The following is a 15131-nucleotide window of genomic DNA, read 5'->3' as shown; positions in this document are numbered from 1 at the left end:
GAGCCCCACATCAGGCTCCTCTGCTGTGAGCCTGCTTCTTCCTCTCCACTCCCCCTGCTTGTGTTCCCTCTCTCTCTGGCTGTCTCTATCTCTGTCAAATAAATAAATAAATAAAATCTTAAAAAAAAAAAAAAAAAAAGGATGCTCCCTGGGATGGAGTTAATCTTTCCCCTGAATTGCAGTTGGGTGGGGATGAGGGGTAATGCTTGTGTTCTCCAAGGGCAAAAGGAAGGATTCAGACAACAGGTTCTTTCAGTTTTAAACACTGGAGATCAGCAAGGGTCAGGAACGCTTCCAAAAGCAGCAGGTACTGAGCTGGGTCTTGAAGCCAGAACATTTTCTCAATTCATTTCATTAAAAATAGGTACTGTTCCAAATGGACCAGTGCCCACATCAATAATCTGGAGTTAGCTTCTCCAGCCTGGATTCCGTTTTCCAAATAGAATCCAAATATCAACAGCACCAAAAAGCAGATTTGAAACCTCAGTAAAACTTACTATGATTGCATTATTAACCGTATTATTTGGTTTCGAATTGCTTGGTTTGATTAATAATGTTCATGACAAAATTCGTTTGCCCCTTATTATCAGTTGTTCCCCAGGTATGAGTACAAACACTTGGTCTAAAAAGAGGAAGCACGCCGGTTAAGGAGCAGGCCCCCAGCTACAGGTACTCAATTCAGGGTGTGGCGTCACCTTTTCAAGACCCCTCTTCTCAGCGGAGCCGGCCTCCCCTCTCTTGGGTGGGGCCCAACAGCCCAGCTCCTTTTGGCAGGCACTTTATTCCATGTCACCAACTCACTCTGGCTTCCAAGGGCCCTAACCGGCGTGCCACCTTCCGCCCAACCCGCCGACAGGTCACCTCGGACCAGCCCGGACGTGTCCTGGGCTGGGGTCTCCACCTGCCCTCCGCACACTCGGGACAGGGTGGCGCTGGCCCGGCTCTCCTGGGTGGACTAGCAGAGCCGCGGGCGAGTCACGTGCAGCAGTGGGGGCGGAGCGCAGCCGGCCGGGTGGGTGGAGAAAACAAAGCCCCCAGCTGTCAGTAGAGGAAGGAGGCGACAGCGCCGGAGCAGGTGAGTCAAGTGCATTTAAAGCGGTACCGCCCTGGCGCACCCCGACACCTCCTGCCCTGGCGCAGTCCCTCCCAGGCCGATCACTGGCCGCGCCTCCTCCCGCAGCCGGGGGGCTGCAGTGTGCGGGTAGCTCAGCCGGCGGGACCCCGGGTCTCCGGCCCGGCAAGAAGTTGTGCAAGGGTCGGTGCCGCGGCTCCGGGGTGTGCATCCGCCGCGTTCCCGCGGGCTGCACCTCTCCTTCGTAGCCTCGGCGCTGCGCACTGGGGGAGAGGGGAGGGAGTCGGACTGCCACGCTGGCAGAAGCAAAGTGGACTAGCTGGGGAGTGAGGGCCGGGGCTGTCCAGGACGGGGACACTTGGCGCTGGTGCGGAGGGGCCTGGGGGGTGCGCGCCCGACGCGCGCAGACCTTGAGGCGCCGGAGTTGGGGCGCTGGACTGAGAACCGAGGGCGCTGGCACGGGCCGCGCGCTTCGGGCAGACCAGGAAGTGCAGCGCGCTGGCGCTCACCCGCAGGGGGTCAAACCCTGGACCCCAGACCCTGCCACCGCCCCGGGTCCTTGCCCTCGGCGGAGACGCACCCCACTGCTCCCGATTCCGACTCCGGCTCCGGCTGGTGCTCCTGACGCCCGGGACTTTGGGAGCCGGGTCTGGGGAAAAGAGAACGGGTTGTTATTCTGAACCCAAGGAGTTCTTCTGCAGAGAGCTCCCTGGGCGCAGGGTGACGGCTACTCAGCGACTCCCCGCTCTGCTTCCGTAGGAAATTCTTCAGTCCACCCTTAGAAGGGCTGCGCCAAAGCCCAGAAATCCCACAAAGGGCTGGAAGGAGGGGTGGGCACAGAAAGACCTTCCCCTCTGAATCTGGAGCGCTCCTTAATGCAGACTTTCAAATCACGAAAGGGCTGGTGGATTTGGTCACCCCTTGAGTCACTTTGCCAGTCCCGTGCCAAGTGCCGCCCAGCGCAGAAGGCAGAGCTATAACCTCGGAGGAGGGGGCGCTGCAGCCATTTGATCAGGAGGAGCCTTTGTCTTAACCCCCAGTCCCCTTCTGCTAGTCTTCGCCGGGTCACTGGCGCGTGGAGTAATTAATATTCCGAACATTAGCCGTCCCTTCACCTCGGCACCAGCCAACACTGCTGTCCCCTCCCTGCGGGTTTTCTCCATCACTTGCTCGCGTCCTCTCTTCCAAAATCGTGGAACGTGGTCCAGATCTGCTAAGCAAGAGGAGGTCACTAAACGCACTATAATGCAGTCACGTAAAATCAAGGGTTAAGTGTTCAAACCTGCACCCGCCCTCCCGCGAGGAGACGGAAGAACTTTCTTGATTAGCATAGTATCTACCCTGGGGCCGCGCTGCGAGGCGGCGGTTTGGTCCCAGCAGAGGTGAAGCGTGCAGTCCTGTCTCGACTGTGCTTTGACGCAGCACCTGCTTCTAATCTGAGAGGATCCGAGGCTTGCAGCTTTGCCGAACAAGACTGTGGAATGAAACAGAACAGAGATCAAAAGGTAACAGAAAGAATAGCAACGTTTGAGATGCTTCTCCTGAGCACTAAATTTAGCTAAGTTTTTAGTGAGCTAAGAGGGGAGATGGTCCTTGTCGAGACAGTGTCCTTTCTAGAAATGTCCCCTTGCTTTGCTTCACAGGCGTTCTTTGTGACTGCCAAACTAAGTTATCAGGGATTATGTGTCAGTAGGTCTCCAAGACAGGTTGGGAGGCCACCAGGTAGTCATTAGTTATGCTAACCTGGTAGGTTTCACTTGCATGGGAAGAGTGACGCTTCTCCAATGCAAAGGTTCCCAAACTTTGCTGCTTATTAGAATTACCTGGGGAGCTTTGGAAAATCCTGATGTCCACATGTCATCCCACCTCATTTAAATCGGACTGTTTGGTGATGAGAGCCAAGCATCCGGTTTGTTGTTTTATTAATCTGCAGGTAATTTCGTTGTGCAGCAAAGTTTGAGCACCACTGACGCAAAAAAAAAAAAAAAAAAAGAGTTCAGTGGCCAGCAGCTGCAAGCGATGCTAGACAAGATGCCAGTTTAACTACTTGGGCGGGTGGGGAAAAGACGCTGAAACTGGAGTGTTGCTGACGAACGCCTTAGGGTGGGGGACTGTCGTCTGGCAGCTTGGCTGGCGGTGACACCTGCCACATCATCTTTCACCCTCTCTTGCCTTAGGTCCGGTTCTTATTGGAAAGATCGAAGTTCACTGTCATGCATGATTTCTGCACGGTTGTTAAGGAGACGGGTAGAAACTTTCATTCCCATGATGACTCACGTGCAGAGGCAGTGGGGAAACCCAGCAGAAACTAACTGGGAGCAGCCTGGTGAGTCAGCAGGCTGCACTCCAAGGCGGAGCCCGGGGAATAGGAAGTAATTACATCCAGTAGCTTATTGACGCGCACTATTCCACTCCTTTGAAAGCATATTTGAATATCTGATCAGGATATGTTTGCTTGTAGAAGCCGATCCCTTTTCCAGCACCCTATTCTACCAGCTTCATTATAATGCTCCCTCCTGTTAGAAGGGGAAACACAAAGCCAACTAGACATCTTGTAATTCCCTGGGTGGGAGGCATAAAAGAAAAAGAAAGAAAACAGCTGGAGAGTGCTGCGGACTGGTTTGGGTTATTTCAATTACGTGACGTAGGGAGGATGAATTTGTAGCACATAAATGTTGAATACAGAAAAGTCAAATACTGCTTGATTACACACCCAGTGGTGGATTAAAGGATCTATTTAAATGGAAATGGTTATAGCTAACATTTTGCAAGAAATTTTGTTTCCTACTAGCCACAATTTCTTGCTTTAAAAAAAAATTTCCTAAGGCATACATGACCCTAATAAGATACCCTGCTTTAAAATGTACACAGATTATTAAACTTATTTTTCTTATTTTTATTACTATTAACTTCAATTTTTATACCTCTCCTTTCTTCATTATTCTTTATATTACCACGACTCTCAGTGCCTGGAACACAGCAAGCCTTCAGTGTGGTCAGCTATAGAACTTGGTTCGAATCTCTCATAGCCCCTATGTACCCTGCTTGGTCTTCTCTCCTAGGGGCCTTTGTGTCTGCAGCTCCCATAGCACAGAGCATAAGACCTTTCATGCTGTGGATGGTACTTGTTTATACTGAACATTATCAAAAGATGGGGAGACCATTTGTAAGCAAGGCATCCTGAGTACATTCACTTTTGTTATTCTCCAAGACAGACATTCTGGATATGGAGGAGCCGAACGTCTGTTTCAGTTCTTAAGTGCTATAAAACGGTAGCTTATTTTTTCATTTACAGTTTTACATAAAACAATTTAGCATTGTTTTTAACATAAAATAATTTAGTTAAAAACAATTTAACTAGTAATTGTCATACATAACTACACTCTCATAGATCGAAGATTCACTTCACAAGTTTGCTCTCTGCCAATTATTATTGAAAAAAACCAAATATCCAACTCTGTGGATGCTTAAAGGAATTCATGAAGTGAGGAGAGTTATTTCAGAGCACAGGACAAATAGGTAAGCACAGGACAAATGTCATTGGCCTTCATTAAAAATAGCACAAGTATATTTAAGTAGCCAGCATGTTTAAAAATGAGAAGTCAGTTGCGTTCTTTGACAGATGCCCCCCAAAATAAATGTTAATAAGAACTTCCAAAGGCCAAAATGATGTAAATGACCCCATTCTCATTTCCATGTAGCTTGGAAGAGGCACTGGGGATGCACAACGTTCCCATCCCTTTTTTGGGAGGTGTAAGATATCGAAGGCTGGAATGTGGTCTAGAAGGCTGGGTCTAACCCAGATCAATCAGAAACCGTTCATCAGAGGCTGGTGTAAACTTAGTTCTGTAGTACTTACAAGTGGGCCAAAACGAGGGATGTAGAAAGAAGGCGTGTCATCTCAATTTTTAAAACTCTCAAGTTTTTGAGAACAGATGAGAATTACCCAGGTTTTTTTTTTAACCTTAAACTTATACAGCCTTTGGTCTTTTTTTTTTTTTTAAGATTTATTTATTTATTTTAGAGAGAGAGAGCACTATGGGGGGGGGGGTAGAGGGAGAGAGAACCTGAGACTCTCTACTGAGTGCAGACCTCACTCGAGATGGAGCTCAGTCTCGATCTCTGGACCCTGAGATCATGACCTGAGCTAAAACCGAGAGTCAGAAACTTAAATAACAGCCAGCCAGGTGCCCCCAGCTCTTTGGTCTTATTAACGTGTTAGGGCCTAAACAGAACTGGGTAGATAGAATTCCCATGTACCAAAAAGCACAAGTGCCAAATGTAAATGACCCGCCGGAGTGCTGAGAAACCTGGGGTACTGACTCCTTGCCCAGTGTCTCTTATATCATGCAGCTGTTTCTGGAATAGGGCTGGATATAATCTTGCTTGGAAGTTTTGGCTAGGCAAGTTCAGTTCTAATTCTCTGCTCCCTCCTTAAAATCGGAGAAACTATTTACATACTTCATGCTCTCACATGCTCTCACGAAGTCATCAACCTTTGGACTAAGCCAACGCCCTGAGCCATCTTTAGCTTCTTCTCCAGATAACCAAAGTAGGAAGTTTCAGAATCTTTGCCCAAATCATAGAAGCATGAACTCTCTTGTTTTAAGGGCCCTTACAGGTTCCTCGCACTATCCAACAAAAACATCAATGCCCTGTACACCATCTTTACTAAACAGTCCTTCAGTTTCTGCTTCGGGGTCTCCCTCACCACATGTTCCGTCCACAGAGCATTCTCTGCAGCCTTCACCCACTGGAGACCATAGAGAATGAAATCCAACTCTCTTATGTATTTACCTGCAACCCTCTTAAACACTTAAAGTGAATTTATTCTCCTTAATCAGGAAAATCTGGCTCTGGTATTTCAAATCTGTTCATTGCACACATTTTTTGCTCCAAATTTGCAACCATAAATTTCAAGAGAAGTCTTCAAAATTGTGATTTGTTACACCAGAGTTCTAGAATATGATTATTGGTAGATTTCCTCCCAGCACACCTAATCACCTACACACTTCAAAATGACCACCGACCCCAGGCTCGTGTTGAGTTGGAACCCATGGCTCCATCTGTTTCGGAAATCAGCAAACGATGGCCCTCTGTCTCTTGTTGTCTGTCCTGTGAACTAAAACTCGTTTTTGTTGTTTTTTTTTTTAATGGTTGAAAACATATCCAAAGAAGAGAAATATTTTGGGATCCTGGAAAATTATACAAAATGCAAACTTCAGAGTGCGCAATGGTTTAATTGTGCTACAGCCGTACTTTTCTACTTTCTACTAGCATGTTGTCTCTGGCTGCCTGTGTGCTCCTGCAACACGGGAGTGGCCCCAAACACCGAAGGGCCACAAAGCCTAAAATATTTACGAAATATTGACATGCAACGTTTGCACACCCTTGATTTATTCCCATTCAATATGCTTCAGTTTTAAATGAGAATTTGCTCACTTAAAGCCCTCATCTTTTTTCATTTTTTTCCCTTTAGTGAAGGGAAAATAATTTGTTTCCAAACACAGGTAAACTAATCACTCAAGATACTTTAGTTTCATATTTCCCTTTGGCGCGTATAGTACTTTTCTAAATAATATATGAATTTTTGTGGTACAGTCAACTGTAACACTTCCGAACCTTAACAGGCCCAGACAGTGCAGTGCTGACAGCGAGCTCTGTCACTGTTTCCAGTGCTCCAGAAAGTGGGAAAACAGCCTTGACAGCAAGCCCAGAGTGACACTTGCCTTAACTCTTCAGCAGTAGGAACGTCCATTTTCTCTTTCCTAACCTGTGAGGGCCTTTTTTTTCCTGCTTATTTGATTTAGTATATGAAGGTGTAATTTGAAGATTTATTGAGATTTGAGATTTTTTTTTCAAAGGTTATTTATTTGAGAGAGACAGGGAGAGAGCATAAGCAGGCCAGAGGGTCAGAGAAAGATGGAGAAGCAGACTCCTCCTCTTGGAGCAGGAAGCGGGGGAGGGGGCTCCATCCCTGCCCCCCATCCCCCATCATGACCTGAGCCAAAGGCAGCTGCTCTACTAACCGACTGAGCCACCCAGTCGCCCCAGGTTTGAGATTTTCATTGACTGTCACTTTAGTAACCGACTGAGCCACCCAGTCGCCCCAGGTTTGAGATTTTCATTGACTGTCACTTTATACACGTAAAACGTGATGTGGAGACTTGCTGTTCTTGAGAGTAGCACTACTCTTCTGAAGTATACATTTAAGATCAATTGCTCGCTACTTATAAAGGCAGTGCTCATTAAATAACAAGCAGATTTTCATATAGTCACTTACATCGCTAGAGGCTGGCAATACGCCATGGACAATTTAGTTTGACATTTCCAAATTCAAAAACAGATCAGATTATGATCCAGAAATTCAAATTATTTGCCTTCTGCCCAAGGCTGGACAGATTACTATGAAGAGTCTAGAAAGAATATTTGAAAGAACAATAACTACATTGATAGGAACTTGTGTTACTTTTTTTAAGTGTTGCCTCATAAAATTTCCTTCAGTTAAGAGAACTTCCTCTTTTTGATGACTTGTTAATGCCACTGACTGCAAATGAGTTTCACCTAGATTAAGAGAGCACTTTTAAGGGTTATATATAACTGGTCCTCTTCGTCCCTTCCAAAATCAGTACACCTACAATTTAGAAACCGAAAATGGTGGTTGGGGTTCCTTTTTCACTAGATCAAACATGCATTATAAATAGTGTAAAGTTTGAGGTACCTGAGATAAACTAAATAATTTCTAAAAACAAAACAAAAAAAAGTGTAAGGGTATTTAACCCCATCCTCGGACTGTTGGTAACAATGGCATGTAGATAAGTAATGCCCAAGGTGACTTAACCCGCTCTTGCTCCTGGAGTAACTGGGGAAGAAGGATGAAGGGAGACAAATGAAGACAGATTGTGTAACCAGTTCAAGTGAAAAGTAACTTTCCTCCCTTATCATAATTTAGATTTCACATATTATTAACTACATTTTGTTCAATATAGCTTGTGCCATATATAGATCACGTGTAGCTCTCTCCAAAGTAGTTCCAAAATTTAACGGTATGGAGAGTCCTCAAAAAGTTAAAAATAGAACTGCCTTATGCTCCAGCAATCACACCACTGAGCATTTACCTGAAGAATGCAAGAACACTAACTCAAAGGGATGGGTGCACCCTATGTTTATAGCAGCACTATTTACAATAGTCAAGATACCGAAATAGCCCAAAGGTCCATCGATTGATGAATGGATAAAGAAGATGTGCACACACACACACACAGAAATACTATCCCGTTGTGAAAAAGAATGCAATCTTGTCATTTGCAGTGACATGGATGGCTCCAGAGAGTATAATGCTAAGTGAAATAAGTCAGAGAAAGACAAATACCATATGACTTCACTCATACGCGGAATTTAAGAACCAGAACAAACAAGCAAAGAGAAAAAAATAAGAGAGAGAGGGACAAACCAAGAAACAGACTCTTAATTATAGAGAATAATCTGATAGTTACCAGAGGGGAGGTGCATAGAGGAATGGATTAAACAGGTGATGGGGATTAAGGCGGGCCCTTGTTGCGATGAGCACAGGGTGATGTATGGAAGTGTTGAATCACTCTGTTGTACGCCTGAAACTAATATAATGCTGTATGTTAACTAACTGGAATTTTATTTATTTATTTATTTATTTATTTATTTATTTATTTATTTATTGAGAGGGAGAGAGAGCGAGTATGCAAGGAAGGGTGGAGGGGTGGGAAAGGGGCAGGAGGAGAGGGAGAGAGAGAATCCTAAGCAGGCTCCATGCCAGGGCCGAGCCCCACATGGGGTTTGATGTCCCATGACCCTGAGATCATGACATGAGCTGAAATCAAGAGTCAGATACTCAACTGACTGAGCCACCCAGGTGCCCCATCACTAACTGGAATTAAAATAAAATTTGAATTAAAAAAGTAGTTCCAAAATTACGAACCTTCTTAAACTAATTGGATTTTACTATATTTTTACCAGAGTAAGAAATTCATAATTTTTAATTGCTTAAATAGGGGTAGAATACTCAAGCATTTTGCTAACAGGTAAACCTTGGTATTAATTTAGGATTAATTATAAACAACATGGCAAGAATGACTATTGGTATTTGGAGTACTAACTCCAAGAGAAGGGAAAATAAGCCAGAAAAGGCAGGTGGAAAATGAGGCAATTTCCTTTAGTTTTGCTAACGTATCTGAAGCTTTTTATTCAATGTCCTACATTAAAGTAAAACCAGAGGACCAGATTATAAGTAAAGGCTGTTCTCACCAACTGATAAGCAAGAGGTGAGAGCGTGACTGCAACCACCTGACACTTTCCTTCCTTCTTTCAAAGATGATCTTCAGTCCAATCAGCTTGCCAGAATTAGATGTATTAAGAAGCACCTTTCTTGATTCTAACCAACAAACCACTATCTCCATTTTCCCACTGATCTTCTTCAGTCCTGGAAAGTGGAAAAGAAAGTGAGAGAGCTAGATGGAATACCCGGCCCCGGCCCCAAAGGAAACTGTTGATGGACGACTTTTGTTAGTTTCACTTCCGGCTTGCCTTCTATCATAATTTTTTTTGTTAAGTGTGGTCTTCTGGGCACAAATCTTCTAAAAGGAGTTTCCACACATCAACAGCAGTAGTAACCACGTGCTATATGTGTTATTGGCAAATCCAGAAAGCCATTCTCTGTGCAGTTGGAATGTTTAAACAACCCGGTTAGTGGGTCTGTTAATTCTCCATGCCGGCGTCTGTCCTCTCGGCCCTTCAGCGTTAGTTAGGACCTGGAACTGTGTGCGTTTACCTCGGGTTGCGAGGTGAAATAGAGGATACCCAGTTAAATCTGAATCTTAGATCAATAATGATTTTTTTTTAGTTTAAGTATATATTACGTATATGTATTACATGGGGGTACGTACACTCATACTAAAATAATGAATCTTTTATCTAACATTCAAACTTAACTGGGTGTCTCGTATTTTTGGATGTTTGAAGTTTGGTTTTCTTTTTCTTTTCTCTTTTTTGTTTTTGCTAAATTTGCAACCCTACTTTTATCGCACAGTAAATCTCAAAATGCCTCACTTTCCCGGTCTGTAAAATATCTGATCTGAGACTGTATGTCCAAGATAAAAAAAGTAGAATGTCTGAGCTGCCTTCACCTACTAAAGAAAAAAATCAAGCCATTATCTGAAGTTTTCTGCACAACTTACCTAATTAAGAAGGGAAATGAAAAGTAAACCCAGAGCTACAAAATTAGCAATCTTATTTTGTAAGATACTATAAGGTACTTTCTATTCTTTCACAGACCTTCTAATATAATAGATACATCGAAAGGTAAACTATTAGCAAGTGGAGTACTTGAGAAGTCATCAACCACGTCCACATGACTAATCAAAGTTCCATGCTAAGCAACATTCCATGATCTCAAGTGATTCCAAGGAAGTGCCGTCCCAGGGGATTCCAGTGATGCCTCACCAGTCTAGTCGTGGGAGCTCCCAGAAGCTGCAGTTCAGTATGGACTAGGAGCATCTTAAAATGCGGAATTCAGGCTCCACCCCAGACCTTCTCGATCAGTCCTCACTTTAACAAGATCTGTAGGCGATTCACATGCACAGGGAAGTTTGAGAAACCCTGAAGCAGAGGATTCACTTGTTCATACATAAATTTGGTTTACTACCATGTTGAAATAACCCTTAACAAAACTCTAACACCTAAGACGAAATCATTTCTTTTGATCAAATATCTTTGATATGCAACTATTTCGATTTTCTCTTTATGAGGATCCTAAATGACCATTTCTAATATTGTTTTATAACGAACATATTTAACAAAATAAGACAAATGTAAGTTTGAAAAAGACTCTCATAAGGACTAACTAGACAGCCTATTATAAATAAGATTCTGGTTTGTCCTTCATTAATAACCCATAAATTAGGTGGCACACACTTCCTGGTCCTCAAATCACCAGCAAATCTCCTGTGTTTCTTCATTTCGCACACTGTAAGTTTCATAAGAATATTTATATGTCAACACCACACATGTATGTATTTGTATCTAGATTCCTTTAAAACTGACAGAGGGCATGTAGTTTGAGCCTGTGGCAAATTCCAAACTGCTCTTGTGAAATTTGGAGTTTTAAAAAGTCATAGAAATGTTCCCATAGATTTTAATTCCTTTTGAGTTTGAAATCACTTCCTTATGCCTGCCCGCCTGTTTTTTTAGAAGTTACAGTGCTGTGGGGCACCTGGGTGGCACTCGGTTAAGCAAACTGACTCTTGGTTTCAGCTCAGGTCGTGATCTCAGGTCATGATCTCAGGGTCGTGATCGCAGGCTTGTGAGTTGGAGCCCCAAGCCAAGCTCCACACTCAGCACAATGTCTGCTTAAGACTCTCTCTCTCTCTCTTTGCCCTTCCCCCAAAATAAATACATAAATCTTAAAAACAAAAGAAAAAGCTACAGTGTTGTATCACAGAAAAAATTCTGGAACTGGAGCAAGAACATCAGAAAAGCCTGATGCTTAAAACTAGTTCCGCCACTAACTGGGTATCTTTGGAGATATTACTTAACATCCTTAACCAACATCCCTCGAATTAAGTTTTCACATCTGTCAAACAGGGACAGTGGAGTCTGGCATTGTCTCACAGGATTCTTGTAAGACTCAGATAAGGTGTGAGTCTTTATGAGGACTGTATTATGTATAGTAACAGAATCGTAGGATTTGTTTAATGGTTTTCAGATAGGGCTAGCAGTAGACTAAATATTGTATATGTATTTTCCTGCAACACATCTAATTGGGAAGGAAGGTGATGTTAATTTTAAGAGTTCCATTTATGCACCGGGAATGGAAACATAGAGCATATATCTTACAGACTTCTAGCTTATGGCTCTATGTCCTCAACAACCACAACCTTCCTTCTGCTCCTCAGAAACAACGTTGTCCCCCTTGCCTAGGACAAGGACGTGTCCTGGGACACCAAGCAATGAATTCCTCATCAGGCTGCTACTCTTCACTCTGTGAAGGCAAAAGACACAACGTTTGGTGTTTTTATTTCTGTCAGAATTCTATATAATCCCCCCTGCATTTTTTCCCCAGGCAAAATTTACTAAAAGATTATAAAAACATGCTTCAATATTTTTAATTACTCACCTCTTTTTCTAAAATATTACCCCTTCAAAACACACATCTTTATGTAGTGAGCATAACCGCATCACTACATAATTGTCGCAATTACTTACTAAGTAGCTCTGTATCCTAGCCAATCACGTAATCCCAAATTGGAGGAAGCCACGTGGTCATTTTGTCAAAAGACACCCCAGTACAGAATCCACCCCCCCCAACCAGCACTTGGAGGAGAAACTAAGTTATCCTTTTGCTGTTGTTTTAATAAATGCAATATAAGGGGCACCTGGGTGGCTCAGTTGGTTGAGCGACCGACTCTTGATTTAGGCTCTGGTCATGATCTCAGGGTCATGAGATGGAGCCCCTGAGCAGGCTCTGCGCTGGGCATGGAGCCTGCTGAAGATTCTCTCTCTCCCTTTCTGCTCCACCTTGCACGGGCACACACTTTCTCTCAAATTAATTAATTAATTAATTAATTAAAAACATCATATCTTAATAAAGCTAAATTATAAATAAATAAAACAAGACACATTAGCAAGAGTTTAAAAAAGATGAGAAAGGGGCATGAGGAGAGCCACTTCTAATCTTACCACCTCTGTGCAACTATTAAAAAAAAAAGGATTTCCCTTTTTGTGTAAAGTTCTTATTGACTGTATTCACATTTAACAATATTTCACATAAACATTTTCCTTAGCATGTTGAATGTTATCTGCCACAGCCAGCATAATGTTTCTAGCTTCAGTGCCTTCGCACAGCTCTCTGCCTGGGGTGTCTTCCCCTAGTGTAGTTAGGCTCAGCCTTTGTCTCAGCTCAGCTGTGAGTCCCTGTCTTAGCTCAGCTGTGAGTTCCTCGAGGTCCTTGCGGCGCAGAGTGCGCTCCACGGACCAGCGGCACCTGCGTCACCTGGGAGCCTCCTACAAAGGCTGAAGCTAGGCTTCCATCCCAGAGATTCTCAATCAAAATCTGTACTGTATTAAGATTCTCAGGTGTTATGGATTAACATTTGAGAAAGATTGTTCTGGAAAGCCTTTCCGAGCCTCCTGACCGCCCCCACCTCCCGCGGGCCCGCCCACCCGTCCAGGATAGGTCAGGTGACTCACTGCGGTTTGCCTTGAATTCCCCGCACATGGGCTTCCCCAGCGCATAAATGGGTTGGAGATGGGGATGGACTCGTATTCCTCTGCAGGTCCCCAGGTTCGAGCGCGGCGCTTGGCATGTAAGCTTCAGTACTTGGAGTTGTTTTATCGTTTTCTGACACCGCGGCTTTGTAGATGAAAAGATACAGGTGAAAATTTTCTTTCATGCTGGGAAAGTGGGTAGTCAGGCAGGACCCTCTCGGTCGCAGTTTGGGAGTCCCCTCTATGTGCAGTCTTTACTGTGGGAAATATAACGGGTTGGGGGGAAAGAAATGCTTCCCTCTGTGCGAGTAATTTCTGAAAGTCCACTGTTGGAACTTGATCCTTTTTGCTGAAGGTATTGAGTATCTGTTAGCAATGTCTCCGGGAGAAGGAGCACTTTATACTTGGCATCGGGGCTGAGCAGCTGGCAGATTTCGGTAAGCATTTGGTACGACCTAGAGAGAAAGATAATGGTTCTCTGATGGGAGAAGATCGGGCGCTCTAGTAGGTGTTAGGAAAGTTAAATGGTGGAATGTTGGAAAACAACTTCTCATCCTGACAGATGTTACAAGAGGTTTTATCTTGAATCCTACCATAGGATCTTCCATTTAAAAAAAGTTATCTATAAAAATCTCAGGATAGGACCTTTCCCCCCTATCCTGCCTTTCATGGAGTCCTCCTTTCAAAGCAAACCTCTGTTACCCTGGGGATTTCTTTCCCCGCCCCCCCCCCTCCAGATACTGGTTTTAAAACCGAAGGCAAAGTGAAGGTCCTTCTACATTGAGGTTTCTGAACTCCTACTAAAATTAAAAGCTGAACTGTGGGGAGCTTTCTCTGTGTTCAGGAACCATTTGGTCCTTTCATTGTGGGAGGAACGCTTTGTGAACTCGCAGACGGACAATCTGATAGAGGGAGGCGCAGACCGGGAGGCTGCTGTTTTGAATTAGCAGAAGACTGATTAGGGCTTTGGAATCCAGTTGTATCCAGAAACAAGAAATGTCTGTCCTGCAGAGCTATTGTTTGTCTTATTTGAAAGGAACAAGAGGCTCCTGGTACTGCTTACCAATGGCTCTCACAATTAGCCTCATAGACCACGAGGAGTAGAACTATATTCAAGAATGTGTGGCTTCTTTTCCCCTTTGGGAGCTGGTCGCTGTGCTGACCTGTCACCATGGACACCAGCTTCAGCTAAGTCTTGAATCTGAGTCTGGTTTCTCTTGCAGAAGAGTGTATCGGGTTGTTTTTCTGTCCTAAGCTGCTTATGTGAGTGTCTGGGATGATGCTATTCACAGTAATTTGCCCAGACAGGGACCTTGGGTGGGGTTTTTAAGAGTCCTTTGACACCTGCAGACTGTACCTTGTTGAGCAATCTGACGCAGGTGAGCCATGCAGGATGGGTAGAACTATTGTGTTCTCTACACTGTGACCTCAAGCCTAAGTCCATTTGAGTCATATTTTCCCACGGGGTTTGTGGCCCATCCCAAAGGAAAGACATTCTTAATACCTTAGTCTTGTGAAGTTTAGTGGAATCTGAAAGCCATGTGCATTTTTTTGGTTTTTCACATTTGGGAGAGTTTGTTTTTAAATGGCGAGTAGTTAATAACTTTGTTGCTCATTAATTTTGTGTGCCTTTGGGAGACTTTTATGCTTGGCCCTATCTGAAAAAACTGCAAATTTTCTAATGATCATGCATAGAGGCTCTAGAGATTAAAAAAGGGGAAGTTAAAATTCCATTTGCAAAGATTTAAAGTATTAGAGAAATGATAGTCAAACCAAGAGGAAGCAGCAACATCTACCAAAACACTCGAAAGAAAAAAAAAAA

General features: G+C 43.9%; 1 protein-coding gene across 2 annotated transcripts in view; it reads left to right on the top strand.

Annotated features, from left to right (window-relative positions):
- The first annotated feature begins 1032 nt into the window (after nt 1-1032).
- The window catches only part of MAPRE2 (microtubule associated protein RP/EB family member 2), a 149260-nt gene continuing 135161 nt past the window's right edge, over nt 1033-15131 (top strand). The window contains exon 1 of one of the 2 annotated variants that reach the window (XM_040632607.1): nt 1033-1075. Coding sequence is in view for 1 of the 2 variants with exons in the window: in XM_008691121.2 (XP_008689343.1) it covers nt 2554-2577 (24 nt within the window). In the remaining variant the exon portion in view is untranslated. Of the gene's footprint in view, nt 1076-1136; nt 2578-15131 lie in introns of those variants that run through there. The other variant, XM_008691121.2, reaches the window with a different exon arrangement.

The sequence above is a fragment of the Ursus maritimus genome, unplaced genomic scaffold, assembly GCF_017311325.1.
Source record: "Ursus maritimus isolate PB19 unplaced genomic scaffold, ASM1731132v1 scaffold_18, whole genome shotgun sequence".
In the NCBI taxonomy this organism is placed as follows: Eukaryota; Metazoa; Chordata; class Mammalia; order Carnivora; family Ursidae; genus Ursus; species Ursus maritimus.
The sequence above is the reverse complement of the archived record's forward strand: the minus strand, read 5'-3'. Positions and strand labels throughout refer to the sequence as shown.